Below are 17180 nucleotides of genomic sequence, written 5' to 3' on the forward strand. Positions count from 1 at the left end.
TGAACCCTCCTTCCCTCAAGGGCCAGTTTCATCTTCCTCAATCTAAAACCGCTCCTCAGGCAGCAGGTGGCTCAGCGGGTGAGTGCTCGCTGCCAAGCCTGATGGCACTAATTAGATCACTGAGGTTCCCAAAGGCTGTCTGTGGCACATACAGGCCCCTCCCCAATCAATACGTACAAACATTGTGTATTTTCATAAAAAAGACATTCTTCACTCCACTCCTACCCCAGCTTCTTGCTTTCTCAAATCTCCATTATGATAGTATCTTATCAGCCCAGTGTATGTGTATGAAGGAAGCTGTCTTTTTCCTTCCTTCTAGACGAAAAGTATGCCAAAAATTTCTTCCCTATTCCCTTAATACCATACTTTAAAAACAGCAGGCACAGCCGGGCGTGGTGGCGCACGCCTTTAATCCCAGCACTTGGGAGGCAGAGGCAGGTGGATTTCTGAGTTCGAGGCCAGCCTGGTCTACAAAGTGAGTGCCAGGACAGCCAGGGCTACACAGAGAAACCCTATCTCGAAAAAAACAAAAAAAAAAAAAACAAAACAAAAAAAAAAAACAAAACAGCAGGCACAATAAATATTGAATGACTTTATAAAATGATGAATTATTTCAAGCTATGTGAATGAATGGCTTCAAGTCCTCGAGCAACACTCCACGCTAGGCTTGGATTTGGGCTTAGACTAGAGAATGTGCCCATCTCCAGAGCCACAGACCCTGTTCTGTACAGCATACTCTCCCAGCTGTCACCTTCATTCCAGCCAACAAGTACCTCATCCCCCTCTTAGGCAGAGCCAGCAGCAAAAGCAGCCATCTTGTCTTCCATTTGTGTCCACAGGAGTTGGGTCCTTCTCAACCTACATTCACAAGCAGACACCAAAGGCCAGTTGGTTGCAACTGGCCTTCCTTCTCTTCACCTTTCCCAGGGGCTAAGTGGACAAAGGCACAGAGAAAGAAGAAAAGAGATCTGAGCTCTGGTTCTGACTGGCCAGGAACTAGTTATTTGGCCTTCACTGTAACATATGGTATTCACTGTAACATATAAGGGGCGAAAACAGAATTTCCCAACTATGGTTCTCATGCCACTAGGGAAAGGGCTGAAGCCATAAGCACATCCTGGCACTGCACTTCACAGGCTCCCGATGGAAAGTGGGGAGACAAGATGTACCCTGTGAGCTTGTCCAGCTTTCACAAGCTAGACAAGGGGACATCACTTTGGGAACTAGAAAGGTTTCTAAAGTCGGCTCTCCCTGGAGCCCCGACTTCACTCCTCTTAAAGCCCCCCAGCAGAAGACAGTAGCAGCTGGACTGCCCTGTGGAGGAGGCAGAAAGGAAGTTTCCCTCTCCATATACAGCCTTACAGTAAAGAGGAGGCAACCTGTGCCCTCAGGGAACGAAATGGACACATCACCCTGGGCCTGTAGAAGTGCACCCCCAGCACACACCAATTTCTTACGGTGGAATGGGGGGTCAAAGGATCTGAAGCAACAGTCTCAGAAACGTCCTGGGCGGCCTTGTCCACGCCCCCCTTTCACATGCATCCACAGTCCTCTGCCAGGCAGGCAGGGGAGGGACACGGTTCCCAGAGGAGTGCTAACAGCACTGGGACTTGTGCTTCTGTCCCTGACTGGGAAGGTCCTTTCACTTCACCAAGTTTTTCTTTCCTTCACTATCCAATAAAAACATTCATTAAATCATCTCTGGAGTTCTTGATGAGACCTCTCTTCCAGGTCCTTAGACCAGGGAGAGAACTCGGGTAATTATAAAGAACTCGGGGTAGCTGGACGAGGGAAGGGACCAGAGGTGTCTGGTGACAGGAGCCTATGGCTGCTCCCAAGTTCTGGTGTAGGTACTTGTGACTAATGCCTAGGGAAACAGGGATGCTGGGTGTCCTAATGAGAAGAGGCAATTGGGACCTCAGAGTCAACCACCCAGTCTAGAGGAACCATAGAAGCAATGTGGGAAAGATAAGATAGGATGTGTTCCAGGGTTCCTATCTTTGAAAGTGAGGGTAGAGCTAGAGAAGACATTGGCTTCTTCTAGCCCAGGGAGATAAATGACGACCGGAGGAAAAATGGAGACAGGAGTTCAGCTACAAGGTAGTGACCTTTAGCCAGGATGGCAAGTTCTGGGGGAAATTCAACCACTAGCAAAGACTGCTGTTCTAGGGGTATGGGGAAAGCATCAGGTGTCTTGTAACCTCCCACTGAGTTGAAGCAGCAGCCACCTCGGGGTACACAATCTACAACTGGGCAGAGTAGTGGTAACTGAAGTAGAACAAGCAGGCAGGGGGATTTGAGACAGGCAAGAGCAAGCTCACACTCCTGGGTACAAAAAGAAACAGCCTAGAAAAACTTTGATATGAATCACATGCCTCTTTCCCATAGCAAGAGCTCTGAACATAGCCTTCAGAATAGTCTAGAAATCCTGTCCCCTTTATACAAAGAAAGAAAAAAAATTTAAATGTCCCTAAAAGGACAGAAATTCCTGGGGCTTTGCTGTGTGGTAGCTTCAAGGTGGCAGCTGGGGCTGGAGCAGCAGAGGAGGGGCTGGGAAGAGGAGAGGGTGGCAGTGGCTTCGGGCTCAGGATCCAATTACAGGACTGTTTCCATACTTAGCCACCTGACAGCCGCTTGGAATACTCACCACTCTAGCCACCACAGCCCCATGGAGACCAAATTAACTCAAGGGCAGACAAGGGCAGGGCCCAACAGCAAGCCCAATGGCCCAGAGCACCCAGCCTTACCTCTCACACCCCCAAAGAATGGCTTTTGTTCCTCATATGCCTATCCTCTCACTGGACTGCACCTCTGTCACTCCAGTCCCTGAGACAGAACCTTAAAGGTCTAAAACAAGGACCCAGAAATCTCACAAAGATGAAGTACCAGCATAAAAGACAGACCAGGGTGTCCTAGATCCCTAGGGGGAATCTTAGAGCACCTCCCCTAAGAATCCCCAAGGGGAAGCCAGTCTTGGGAGTCTTAAGAACAAGAGAGGTGGCAAAATGATCGGTGTCCCCTCCGCAGACTATAAATAACCCCCATGCTGCAACCCAAGCCACCACCTCTGCCACACAAAATGTTGAGATGCCAAAGGAGAGCCATGGTGTGCAGAGCTGAGCCCCCTTCTGGAGGAAAGACCCTGCCCCTCGGAAGGCTCTCCTCCATTCCCCTCCACATTCTGTCCAGTTGCTTCCAACACAGTCACCAGTTCTCAGCTTTCCATTCAGTTCTACCCTATCCCAGTTCCAACTCTGTCCCACTGTTCATAAAATGATTCTCAGCTTTGTCTGCAGTGTCCCACTCTGTCCATGGACATGCAGACCTAAGTCACTAGCTAAAACAAAGTCTCTGTCCTATCTCCCACCAAGATGGTAACTCAGACAACCTCCAGCTCCAAGAGTATGTATTTTTATCCATCTCAGAGATTCCTCTATGCCTGACTCCGGAGGGTCCTCTCTCCAGCATGTTTCTCTCTGAACCTGGTCTAGACCTCAGAACCATTTGCTCTGATTTCTTCTTAGAACCCCTCACTGGCTCCCACTTCTCTCTAGCACCTCATCCTCTGTGTCCCGGGCCCCTGAGAGAAGGGCAGTTATACGAGCTAGATGCAAAGTTCTGCCATCAGCCCAGCCCCCCACTCGGATAAAAACTTGGGCACATTAGGGGCCCAATGGAAGCCATTTGTGCAGGGGGCGTACCTGCTTGTCCTGAAAGCAGCAGGGAGGCCAGGAAACAGCAGAGCAGGAGCAGCGCCTTCATGGTGACTGCCAAGAGAGCCCAGCTGCTCCTCGCCTCTATTTATATGGTGGGTGCAAGCAGGCACGGCAGGAGGTGGAGGGCGGGGGAGAAGGGTCACACAGTCACTAGGGCAACTGGGCAAACACGATGGGAAAGAAGCCCAGACCCCCAAGGGCTACTGTGGGTGTTGTCCTAGGCTCCAAGCAGAGAAGCAGAGCCCAGTAGTGGCCTCTCCCAACATGCCCAGGGTTATTTAGTTCAGGGTAGGGGAGAAGGGGCTAAAGATGGCCCTTGGGCTAAGGTCCAGGAGTTAGGAACTTGAGTCTTCCTAGAATATTTGCTACCTTGACCTAAAGTCTCAGATAGGTCAAGGACCTGGAAATGCCTACAAATGAAGGACTATAGGCCAAATGGAAACCAATCCTAGTTGATAGTCCCTGATCTGCAATCTAGCAAATAGGAAAACCCACGACATCTGACCTTTGAGGTCGACGACTACGAGCTTGTCCTTCCAGGGCCTCTGTACAGAGAATGCTGAGCAGAGGGAAAAAGGGGACTCAGAGAATCGCCTGAATGACATGATGTCAGTTGGAGGTGGAGAGGCAGGTCCATTTCCAGTGGGCAGGGCCTCCTGAATGTTCAGTCACCTCTACAAAGTGCTTTTTGATGCATTCTTCCTCTGGGCTTGTGGTAGCCCTGAGAGCCAGCTATAGGACAGCAGATGTCGGCTTGTCTGGCTAGGGGATAGTGTCACCAGGAAGGGAGGAGGCAGCAACTGGCCACGGAGTAAATGAACTAAAAGCAAACTGGGCACCTGTTCTGTGCTGGGAACTTTACAGTTCTCAAAGCTTGGTTTTATGGTACTGGAAATTAAACACAGGGCTTAGGCCAGAACACTCTGCCACAAAATCATGTCCCTAGCCCATGTGCTTCCCATACTTAGTGCAGCTTTATTGATATACAATCAACAAAAAATATGCTACATAGGGTTTCTTGTTTTTGTTTTTCTTGAGTCAGGGTTTCTCTGTGCAGCCTGGCTGTCCTGGAGCTCACTCTGTACACCAGGCTGGCCTCGACTCAAGGATTCTCCTGCCTCTGCCTCCTGAGTGCTGGGACCAAAGGTGTGTGCCACCATGCCTTGTACACCACACCTATCTAAAGGGTACAAACTGGTAAAATTTAACCAATGTCTGCAATCTCTTATATACCAGCACAATCAAGAAAATGAGCAGATCCCTCCGCTACAGTCTGGCAACCTTTAATCTGCTTGCTGTCGATACACGTTAGTCTGCATTTCCCAGCTATCAGTGGCCTTTATCTGCTTCCTTTCACTCAGCACAATTATTTTCAGATTTATTCATTCTATCAATAGCCTATCCTTTTTCTTTTTTCTTTTTTTTTCTTTTGGTTTTGCTTTTGGCTTTTTGAGACAGAGTTTCTCTGTATAGCCCTGGCTGTCCTAGAACTCACTTTGTAGACCAGGCTGGCCTCAAACTCAGAAATCCGCCTGCCTCTACCTCTAGAGTGCTGGGATTAAAGGTGTGTACCACCACGCCTGGCTGCCTATCCCTTTTTTTTCCCCCAATTTTCTTCATTTACATTTCAAATGCTATCCCGAAAGCCCCCCCATACCCTCCCCCCCCCACTCTCCTACCCACCCACTCCCACTTCTTGGCCCTGGCATTCCCCTGTACTGAGGCATATAAAGTTTGCAAGACCAAGGGGCCTCTCTTCTCAACAATGGCCAACTAGGCCATCTTTTGATACATATGCAGCTAGAGACAAGAGCTCCGGGGTACTGGTTAGTTCATATTGTTGTTCCACCTATAGGGTTGCAGTTCCCTTTAGCTCCTTGAGTGCTTTCTCTAGCTCCTCCATTGGGGGCCCTGTGATCCATCCAATAGCTGACTGTGAACATCCACTTCTGTGTTTGCTAGGCCCTGGCATAGTCTCACAAGAGACAGCTGTATCAGGGTCCTTTCAGCAAAATCTTGCTAGCGTATGCAATGGTGTCAGCGTTTGGAGGCTGATTATAGGATGGATGCCTATTCCTTTTTATCAGTGAATAGTCATCCATTGTAGGAACAAACCACAATTGGTTATCCACTCACCTGCTGATGGACATGTGGGTTGTTTCCAAAATTAAACCATTAAAAGTAAAGTTGTTATGAATATCTGAAGGTATAGCAATGTACAGACAGAAGCTTTTTCTCTTGTGTAAATGCCTAGGAGTGAAAACGTTGAGTCATATGATATCTGCTTAAACTTTTCCCAAGGCGATTGTACTATTTTATGTTCCCAAAAGCTCACTTGTTTCAGTCCCCACGCAGCCTAACCTGATACAGTTGGTACATGCTGTCCTGGGGATGGAACTCAAGGCCTTCCATGTCCTAGCCAAGAAGTCCATCACTGAGTACGCCTCAGCCCTTACCTTCAGGCTCTTTAGATGTACTTGTGGGGCTCACTGCAGGATTTATTTCTTAAACAGTTTTCGTGTGTGTATGTGTGTGTGTGTGTGTGTGTGCACGCGCATGTTATGGTGCACACAAAGGCTAGAAGAGACTTCTATCCTTTCACCACCCAGCTTCTGGGAACTGCGCTCAGGCCAACAGGCTTGGAGGCAAGTGCCTTTACCCTCTGGGCCATCTCATCTCATTCAGTCTTGACTTCCACTTCCCTAAAGCTAATAATATTAACGTCTTCACTTGTCTACTACCTATTTTTTGGTATATTTTTTATTAAATGCCTGCTTAAATCTTTTGTCCACTTATTATGAGATGTTTTGTTCAGTTTTGATCCTTACATAAATCCTTTATCAGATATCTGACTTGCAAATGTCCTTTCCAAGTCTGTAGCTTGTCATTCCATTCCCTTAAATGCCTTTCAAGGAACTGAAGTTCTTGCTTTTTATCAAATACCATTTATCAGTTGTTCTTGTATGTCTAGGTTTTTACCTAAAAAATGGTTTCTGATCTAAAAACTGCCTCAAAGTCAGACTTTCATTGATAATTTCTTTCTCTCTGTGAGACAGGGCCTTATATGTAGCCCTGTCTGTACTAGAACTCTCTATATACACCATGCCAGCCTTGAACTCAGAGATCTACCCGTTTCTGCTTCCCAAGTGCCCAGTGATTTATTAATATTTTGTGTATGAATGCTTTGCCTACATGCATGTTGAGTATATAGCATGTGTACCTGGTACCTGTGGAAGCTAGAACGGGGTACTGAATTCCTGGAAACTGGAGTTGTAGATGCTTGTGAACCACCATGTACACGCTAGAAACCAAACCAAGGGCTTCTGTAAAAGCAACTTTTATTCACCTGATAGAATTGTCATCTCCAAGGCTTACTGCCTCAGGCTGCTAACTTAGGCCTAGTCTGTAATGCTGTTGTCTGTGGAGATCAGAGGTCAGATGGCAATTTATAGCAGGTGGTTCTCTTCATCCATCATGTAAGTTTCAGAGATCAAAATCAAGGTGTGAGGCACCTAACACCCCTGGAACATCTTAATGGCTCCCAATTCAAGGTTCAATATAATAAACTATAAAATCAAAATTTTAATTTTGTATAATACATCAACAAAATTAATAGGGAAACTGGATTATCATGATCAGAGTTATTACAGAGGGCATACAGTTCTGATAGGGCAATAATGAAGAAGTATTTCTTTAAGAAGCAGTCCTCTTAAAATAACATGGGACTACAATACTTTAATATGTTCAGGATACATTAAATGCACAATTGTGACTGACTGCAAACTGACACTTAGTATGCTTTCTATTACAGGATATAAAACTACCCCTGCAATGGAATATTAAATTAATACACAGCAGCAAGTGGAGCCTATCCATTAAAAGCCCAAAGGTATAAGAACTTTACCTTCCTTTCAACGTGGTCAGCAATTCACTTCACCAATCTAAAAGAAAGCAGTTCCTCTGCACAGACATATTGTAGATTTCAGGTCAGTACTAATGTTTTAAGAAGTATTCTTGAATTTTAATGGGAATTATAATGAATCTATAGTTCAACTTCAAGAAAACGAACTGGATTTCTAGCTGTGGTAGTTAGGTTTTGTTTTCTTGGCTAGGCTATGGTTACCAGTTGCTTGGTCTCACACTAATCTGGATACTATAAGGAAGGTATTTTTAACATTTGAAGTAAAGATCTCCAATTGGGGGAGAAGTAGCTTGCCATGCTGGAAGACCCTGGCTCAATCCCTCCCTCAGGCTTTAAAAAGAAAAAGAGAGAGACTGTGATTAAAAGAAATCACCTTTAATATGAATATGCCTTGTTCAAGTCAGCTAAGAAGGAACTATGACTTATAACACGTTGGAGATCATACCGTGAGAAAGCAAGCTTTTCACAGTCTCCCACCCTGACAAGCCAAATGGCCTTGTGCTAAGGAGCGGGTTGTCACTCCCTTCTCGCCGTTCCCTTCCTGGCACCTGAGGCTGTAAAAGCTGAATTATAGTCCCCTCTTCCTTATCTCTTCCTGACTCCCAAGACATCCAAGGACATGAGTTATATGCTGAGCCCGGGCTGACACCCAAGGCTGTTAAGGAGGATCCAAATTCTGGAGATAAGACGCAGCATGCCCGCCGCCTGGAGCCTGACTTCGGCCCTCGTGTCCCCTGATGCCCACTTCTTTGTTCTTTGTTAATTCCCCCCCAACCCCTCCCTATTCCCCTCAATGTATGCTTTAAAAACCCCGAGTTTCTTTAATCCCAGCACTCGGGAGGTAGAGGCAGGAGGTTTTCTGAGTTCGAGGCCAGCCTGGTCTACAGAGTGAGTTCCAGGACAGCCAGGGCTATACAGAGAAACCCTGTCTCGAAAAAACAAACAAACAAACAAAAAAAAAAAAAACAAAAACAAAAAAAAACCCGAGTTTCAGCCTAATAAACTGAGACCTTGACAAGATTTCCCTCCTTGGTCTTCGCTCTTTCTTTCCCTCCCATCCATTTTCTCCCAGGTTTGCGGTCCCCCTCGCACCCACGAATAACTGAGTCCTGCTGGACGGGACAACAACTGGCTTCATACTAAAGACCATGACTTCCTCTGTTGCCAGAATTTCCATCTACAAATTGTAAGCTAACAATCTTTTTTCTTTTAACTTACAACTGTGTGCACGTGTATGTGCATGTATGTTACATGTCAGTTACCATCAGAAGGCATTGCATCCCCCAGAGCTGGAGTTATCGGAGTTTGTGAACCAAACCTTGCGGGGAGGGAGTACTAGAAGGCAAACTCAGGGCCTCTGGAAAAGCAGCAAGCACTCCTAATCACTAAGCCATCTCTCCAGCCTTCATGTTCTCATTCTAAAGCATCAACTCGTTTTGTCCATCTAACCACTAAGGACTGTCACAATCACACACATGGCTGAGGAGTCACTGCAGCAGCGGAGGGAACAGTTGGCCACAGGAGAAAAAGCATCTTCTCTGTGCTGAGTGCCTCACATGCAGTGAGAAGCAGGCATGTCCTCACCACCTCATACAAGTTCAAGGGTCAGGGAAGACAAGCAACTGGCTTAGCAGTACACAACCAAAACACTATTGTGTGAATTTAACCCCAGTGGTTTTCCTAATATACCTGCGACTCCCTCCATCAGTCAATGTGAACACCATCATAGAAAGATTACAGTGTCAGCGAAAAGGAGCTGAGGAACATGGGTACCTCAGGCAGGACCAAAGTGTTTTTATATAAGACAGAATTGAAAAGCCGGGCGTAGTGGAGCACGCCTTTAATCCCCAGCACTCGGAGGCAGAGGCAGGTGGATTTCTGAGTTCGAGGCCAGCCTGGTCTACAGAGTGAGTTCCAGGGCAGCCAGGGATACACAGAGAAATCCTGTCTCGAAAAAAACAAACAAACAAACAAAAAAACCAAATTAAAAAAAAAAAAAAACGGGGGGGGGTGAGGGTATGGGGGACTTTTGGGATAGCATTCTAAATGTAATTGAGGAAAATATGTAATAATAAAAAATATTAAAAAAAAAAAAACAAAAAAACGACAGACTTGAAACCTGGGCAAGAAGAAGAGCAAATTCCCATAAGCCCAGCGCTTCTGAGATGAGGAGATGCTTGTTCGGAGTATCAAACATGCTCCATACCACAGTCATAACAGCACAGCTGACAGCAGCCAAAGGCTGGGAACAATTCACGTGTCTCTGCAAATAAACAGAGACGCACAATACAGCCTTTCACACAATGAAATATCACTTAGCCATACAAGGATATGAGACTATAATACAGGTTTCCACACATGTCACCCTTCCAGTAAATGTTTCATTGAGTAAAATAAGGAGAGTGTATTATTTTTCTAGGGCTACTAGAAAAGAAAATCACAGACCACAGAAATTTATTGTCTCATAATTCTGGAGGCTGGAAAGCTTTGCTTGAGGTTTGGTTTCTTCTGAGATTTCTGTCCTTGGCTTGCAAGTTGAGCCTTCTCTCTGTGTCCTCACATGGTCTTCCCTGTGTGTGTGTGTGTGTGTGTGTGTGTGTGTGTGTGTGTGTGTGTGTCTATGCCTCTCCTCTTATGAGGACACCAGTTAGACTGGATTAGGACCCACTCCAATGACCTCATTTTACCTTAACTACTTCTTTATCTGCTCTATCTTTTTTTTTTTAGATATTTTCCTCGTTTACATTTTCAATGCTATCCCAAAGGTCCCCCATACCCACCCCCCCACTCCCCTACCCACCCACTCCCCCTTTTTGGCCCTGGCGTTCCCCTGTACTGGGGCATATAAAGTTTGCAAGTCCAATGGGCCTCTCTTTGCAGTGATGGCCGACTAGGCCATCTTTTGATACATATGCAGCTAGAGACAAGAGCTCCCAGGTACTGGTTAGTTCATAATGTTGTTCCACCTATAGGGTTGCAGTTCCCTTTAGCTCCTTGGGTACTTTCTCTAGCTCCTCCATTGGGGGCCGTGTGACCCATTCTGCTCTATCTTTAAATATAAACACATGCTAAGGTGCTTTATATCAACACGTGATATAAAGGTGTGAGACAACAGACAAGTCCTAACAGAAGACATCCTGTGACTCCATTTATATGAGGGTGCCTTCAATAACCAACCATATAGGTGAGAATTAAGTAGATGTATACAAGGGGACGCATGCAAGATGAGACTGTAGCTCAGCGTTAAGCACTTGTGCGAGCACTTGGGAGGCCCAGACTTCAACACTGGGAAAAGAAGGCAGTCAAACACTGTGAGCACACTTACTGCCACAGAACTGGGTAGTATTTAAAATGAGAGGCACATACCTGTCATTCTATCACAAAAGGGTAGAAGGAAGGAGGAATGAAAGACCAAGGTCATTCTCATCTACATAGTGAGACCCAGGCCAGCCTCAGCTCAAAGACCCTGTTTCAAAAACTCTGGGAAAGCAGATAAGATGGTACAGTGGTTAGGGGTACTTGCTGCCAAGCCTAATGAGCTAAGTTTGAGCCCCGACCACATTTGGTGGTAGGAGAGAGCTGACCCTGTAAGGCTGTCTGTGACTGCCACATGCACACTCCCAACACACAAGTAAATTAACAACTTCTGTAAAAACACCAAAACCATGCATTCATCTTTAAAAACTCAGAATAGTAAGTGTTTATATTATCTATGCTTCCACAATTTTTTTAAAGAGGAAAAGGGAAGGGATGCCCTGTTTAGAAAACAAGAGACTAAAGGGCAAACTGAACAGAAAATAACCTCTTAAACCCCAGATTTTCAAACAGAGCTTATGTAGCCATATCTGGCTGCTATCACATTATATTACCCATCACAGCCATCATCTCCAAACCCAGAACTCCAAGCATCTGCTCAGCCTTTAAGAATCTGGGGCCATGGTAGCTTCAGCCCCATTTTTACAAGCTACCTTGTAAAAAACAAAAACAAAAACCAACCAAACAAACAAACAAACAAACAAAAACAAACAAAAAACCCAGCCTGCTCCTAACAGTCTCAGGCTGGCATTCCAGCAGAGATGGAAAGGGAAGAAGTGTATTTAAGAACATGGTATGAAGGCCAGTAAGATGCCACCAAGCCTGATGACTTTAAAGCCTACATGGTGGAAGCTCTCCTCCACCCCCTCCATGAGCACCATAGCATTCACATGCCCACACATATATGCACAGTAACACAAAGTAAAAATGTAAAAACCAACAAAAAGAACATGAAGGGAGGCTACCATCTACTGGGGCCACTCAAGTCCCACTCCCAGTGCCCTGGACCAGGAATCGGCATCCTCTCCTGTAACAGGCTAGAGGGCAGAAAGAGTAGCCATAGATAACAAGACCAAATGGATGTGTCCATACCTGTGAGAACAATCTGTGAGCTAGTTTGAGGCTGTGGTTTGTTGGAATCGTTGGTAAATAACTCGACAAAATGCAAAGTCTATATCAGAGATTACACATCTGGGCCTTGTGGCTTCAGTTGCTTCACATTGGGCTTCAACCCCTGACAACCTGAATTCAATGCTCACCTCCCACAATGGAAGGAGAGAACACACCCCCAGAGTTGTCCTCTGCCCTCCACAGGCACGTGATGGCATCACCCACACTGACACATCACATACAGAGTAATAACATATAAGATAAGAGTGATAAGATAGTGATTAAGAGTTCTTAATACTCTTGCAGAAGACTGGGGTTCAGTTCCCAGCACCATAGCAGGTGACAAAAGACAACCTGAAGCTCTAGCTCCAAGAGATCCCAACATTCCTGACCTCCTGTGGCACACACAAATGTGTGTGTGCCCACACAGAGACATATAATCAAAAATAACAAAGATGAGCCAGGTGTGGTGGCGCACGCCTTTGATCCCAGCACTTGGTAGGCAGAGGCAGGTGAATTTCTGAGGTTCGAGGCCAGCCTGGTCTACAAAGTGAGTTCCAGGACAGCCAGGGCTACACAGAGAAACCCTGTCTTGAAAAACCAATAATAATAATAATAATAATAATAATAATAATAATAAAAATGTGATGGTTTGTATATTCTTGGACCAGGGAGTGGCACCATCTGGAGGTGTAGCCTTGTTGGAATAGGTGTGACCTGGTTGGAATGGCTGTGTCACTGTGGGTGTGAGCATAAGATCCTCACCCTAGTTGCCTGGAAGTCAGTCTTCCACTAGCAGCCTTTGGATGAAGACATAGAACTCAGCTCTGCCTGAGCCATGCCTGCCTGGATACTGCCATGCTCCCACCTTGATGATAATGGACTGAACCTCTGAACCTGTAAACCAGCCCCAAGTAAATGTTTTTTATAAGACTTGCCTTAGTCATGGTGTCTGTTCACAGCAGTAAAACCCTAACTAAGACAAATAATAATAATAATTATTTTTTTAAAAAATGAATCTTAAAGAAAAAAAAGAACCCATGCATTATGGCATACCCTTTTAATCCTAGTACTTGGGAAACAGACACAGGTAGATCTCTGAATTTGAGGCCAACCTACTCTGCAATAGTTAATTCCAGTCCGGCCAGGCTTACATGGTGAGATCCTGTCTCAAAAAAATAAAACAAAACAAAAAAAATCAAAACAAGGAATTAAAAATAAATGAGCCTGGAAGGGTACAAGGTGTCTCAGTAAAAACAGCAGATTTAAGGGGCTACCACAGAATTTCAAAAGGCAATAAACACTAAAGGAATTTTTTTTTTTTTTTTTTTTTTGGTTTATTCGAGACAGGGTTTCTCTGTATAGCCCTGGCTGTCCTGGAACTCACTCTGTAGACCAGGTTGGCCTCGAACTCAGAAATCCGCCTGCCTCTGCCTCCTGAGTGCTGGGATTAAAGGCATGCACCACCACGCCCGGCAAGAATTTCTAAAAGTGGAAGGAAACATATATCTTCCTGATAAATTTTCTTCTAGAATGGAAAGGGATCCCAACAAATCAACCCTGGTTTTGGAGGACCTGACAGTTCATTTCAGTTGACAAGGAACTGCCACAAAAGAAACATCAATTTATTCTGTGTGGTTCATGAGTAGAGCCAGGAGCTAGAGAGATGGCTCAGCGGTTAAGAGCACCAACTGAGCCAGGCGTGATGGCGCACGCCTTTAATCCCAGCACTCAGGAGGTAGAGGCAGGCGGATTTCTGAGTTCGAGGCCAGCCTGGTCTACAGAGTGAGTTCCAGGACAGCCAGGGCTACACAGAGAAACCCTGTCTCGAAAAAACAACAACAACAAAAAAGCACCAACTGCTCTTCCAAAAGTGCAAATCCCAGAAACCACATGGTGGCTCACAACCATCCATAACGAGATCTGACGCCCTCTTCTGGGGTGTCTGAAGATAGCTACAGTGTACTTACATATAATAAATAAATAAATCTTAAAAAAAAAAAAAAAAAAAAGAATAGAGCCAGTGTACTGGCTGGTGTTATGTGTCAACTTGACACAGGCTGGGGATATCACAGAGAAAGGAGCTTCAGTTGGAGAAATGCCTCCATGAGATCCAGCTGTAAGGCATTTTCTCAATTAGTGATCAAGCGGGGAGGGCCCCTTGTGGGTGGGACCATCTCTGGGCTGGCAGTCTTGGTTCTATAAGAGAACAGGCTGAGCAAGCCAGGGGAAGCAAGCCAGTAAAGAACATCCCTCCATGGCATCTGCATCAGCTCCTGCTTCCTGACCTGCTTGAGTTCCAGTCCTGCATCCTTTGGTGATCAACAGCAATGTGGAAATGTAAGCCGAATAAACCCTTTCCTCCTCAACTTGCTTCTTGGTCATGATGTTTGTGCAGGAATAGAAACCCTGACTAAGACAGCCAGGTTTGATGATGAGTATCATAGAAGACATGTGAGTTCAATATTTAGATTTAACATGCACAAGAGAGGGCTGGAGAGATGGCTCAGTGGTTAAGAGCACTGGCTGCTCTTCCAGAGGTGCCAAGTTCAATTCCCAGCAACCACATGGTGGCTCACAAACATCTGTAATGGGATCTGATGTCCTCTTCAGGTGTTTCTGAAGAGAGCAACAATGTACTCACATACATTAAATAAATAAATTTAAAAAAAAATCAAAACATGCCCAAGAGGACAAGTTTGCTGAATGCAAGCACTCTACACCTGCATGGGCCTGGCCTTGACAGACTGCTTTGGGGGGAGGGGCACTACACCTCCAGCTTCTTTCGCTCTTTTCCTAAGAGTCTTAGTCCAGGGAAGCCTTTGGGCACACGTCTTCTGAGAGACTGCTATGCTCTAAATACAGGCACTGTCCCCCAAAAGTCCCATGTGTAGAAGGATTCATCCTCATCTTGCCAATATTGGGAATTTCTGTGGACTTCGGAAGCAGAGCCTAGTGGCAGGTCTTTAGATCACTAGGAGTGAAAAGATGGCGGGAACCTGACTGTCCTCTACTTCTCAACTAGAGGCACGAACACTCACTCCAGTGTGTTTCCACCATGGCAAGCTACCCTCACCAGATACCCAAACCTATGAACCACCTACTCTTCCAGAACCAGCCGGGCAGTGGTGGCGCACGCCTTTAATCCCAGCACTTGGGAGGCAGAGGCAGGCGGATTTCTGAGTTCGAGGCCAGCCTGGTCTAGAGTTCCAGGACAGCCAGGACTATAGAGAAACCCTGTCTCAAAAATCAAAAAAAGAAAGAAAAAAAGGAAAGAAAGTCCAGAACCATAAGCCAAAATAAACCTGTCTTTACTTCTGAGGTAGTCTGCATGAGGTGTCTCCAGTCGCAGAGTCGGTGGCACTGTTAGAGAAGGCTCAAGAGATGTGGCTTTGATAGTCAGTCAATGACATCAGGCTTGGAGTTTTAAAAGCTACACACCATTCCAGGTCAGTCTCTTTTTAAGAGCTTATGGTTCAAGATGTAGGATCTTACATTTAATGTTCCAAATAGATTTTAAAAAATGGTTGAGTGAATTTTACTTTTAGCTTCAGAAGACATCAGTATATTTAAGAGGCATTTAACTATTATAAATTATTTTGACGATTTAAAAAAAAAAAAGATGTAAGATCTCAGCTTGCTGCTTGCTGCTTGCTGCCATGTTTCCCCACCATGATGAACTATTATTCTTCCATAAGTTGCGTTGGTCATGGTATTTTATCACAGCAACAGGAAAGTAAGTAAGACAACTTCCTCAGCAACTGGTGTCAGGTTTTGTTTTGATGATGGGTAGCTGATTAATACAGAATCCCTAAGTCTAACCATTCTCCTGAACACAGGCCTGGCTGGTTTTCATGGGCTACTATGTCCAGCCTCACCCACATCTTTCTCCCCAGGATCGTGTACAGACTCCAGTGGTCCTACACACATTGGGCCAATGAGTGATGAGGAGTTTACCAGCCAGTGATGGCCTTGAACAAAGGCTGGCTATGACAACAGCGCCAAGCCACAGCAGTGAACACAGTTCCTTCAACAAGGGCATCCTTCTCTGCCCCTTTCTTTTTACCACTTCACTTTCATACAGCTGCTCTCCCTAAAGTGATCCCATTGTGAAACTGCCACTTCGCTAGTGGTGGAAACGCCTAGAATGGGGATTGGAGATGCACACAAGACAGCAGGTAGGACCTCTGTCCTTGGTTGTTAAATGAGTTAGGAACTTTACAGAATTGCTGTAATAATAATAATAATAATAGGGCTGGAGAGATGGCTCAGCTGGTAAGAGCACTGACTGCTCTTCCAAAGGTCCCGAGTTCAAATCCCAGCAACCACATGGTGGCTCACAGCCACCTGTAATGAGATCTGACACCCTCTTCTGGTGTGTCTGAAGACAGCTACAGTGTACTTACATATAACAAATAAATCTTTTAAAAAAATAATAATAATAACAACTTGAGATCTCAGGTAGTCCAGGTTGGCCCTAAACTCATTATGTACTTCAGGCTAGCCTTAAACTCCCAATTCTACTGTACATATCTCTCAAGGGCTGGCGTTACAAGCATGTACCACACCAAGCTTCACTGCTATTTGTAACTAAACCGGTCTTGCCATGTTGCCTAGGCTGATCTTTAAATCAAGATTCCCTTGGTTTAACTTCCCAAGTACTGAGATTAACCATGGAACAGCATACTGGCTCCTTCCATTTAACTTTAACCCACATACTCATTAAGAGCACAGGTCATGCTGTGTAGGGGAGTGGTGCACACCTTTAATCCCAGTACTCAGGAGGCAGGCAGATCTCTGAGTTCGAGGCCAGCCTGCTCTACAGAGTGAGTTCCAGGACAGCCAGGGATACACAGAGAAACCCTGTCTCAAACTCAACCCCACCCCACCCAAAAGGAAGGAAGGAAGGAGGGAGGGAGAGAGAGAGGGAGAGAGAGGGAGAGAGAGGGAGAGAGAGGGAGAGAGAGAGAACATGAACCAAGAACTAACAGAGGTCATGACTGCAGACACTGGTGGTGGAAGCAGGGTGAGGAGACAATGTGAAAGGCCACATGGCCCAGCAAGCTGAGGGCTAGAATGTTATGGTTCCTGGCACAGTGCAGCTTAGTCTATCCTGA

The 17180-nt window shown here is 45.6% G+C and overlaps 1 protein-coding gene across 6 annotated transcripts in view; it reads right to left on the reverse strand.

The window, feature by feature from the left end:
* Srl (sarcalumenin) overlaps positions 1–17180 on the reverse strand; it is a 64930-nt gene that overhangs the window by 42313 nt on the left and 5437 nt on the right. For 3 of the 6 annotated variants that reach the window (NM_001347162.2, NM_001361474.2, NM_175347.6), the window contains exon 1: positions 3702–3775. The exons of 2 other annotated variants lie outside the window; for them this stretch is intronic. In NM_001347162.2, the coding sequence (NP_001334091.1) occupies positions 3702–3762 (61 nt within the window). In that variant the 5' untranslated portion in view covers positions 3763–3775. Of the gene's footprint in view, positions 1–3701; positions 3798–17180 lie in introns of those variants that run through there. One more of the 6 variants, XM_030248915.1, reaches the window with a different exon arrangement.

This window comes from Mus musculus, chromosome 16 (genome assembly GCF_000001635.26).
Source record: "Mus musculus strain C57BL/6J chromosome 16, GRCm38.p6 C57BL/6J".
In the NCBI taxonomy this organism is placed as follows: Eukaryota; Metazoa; Chordata; class Mammalia; order Rodentia; family Muridae; genus Mus; species Mus musculus.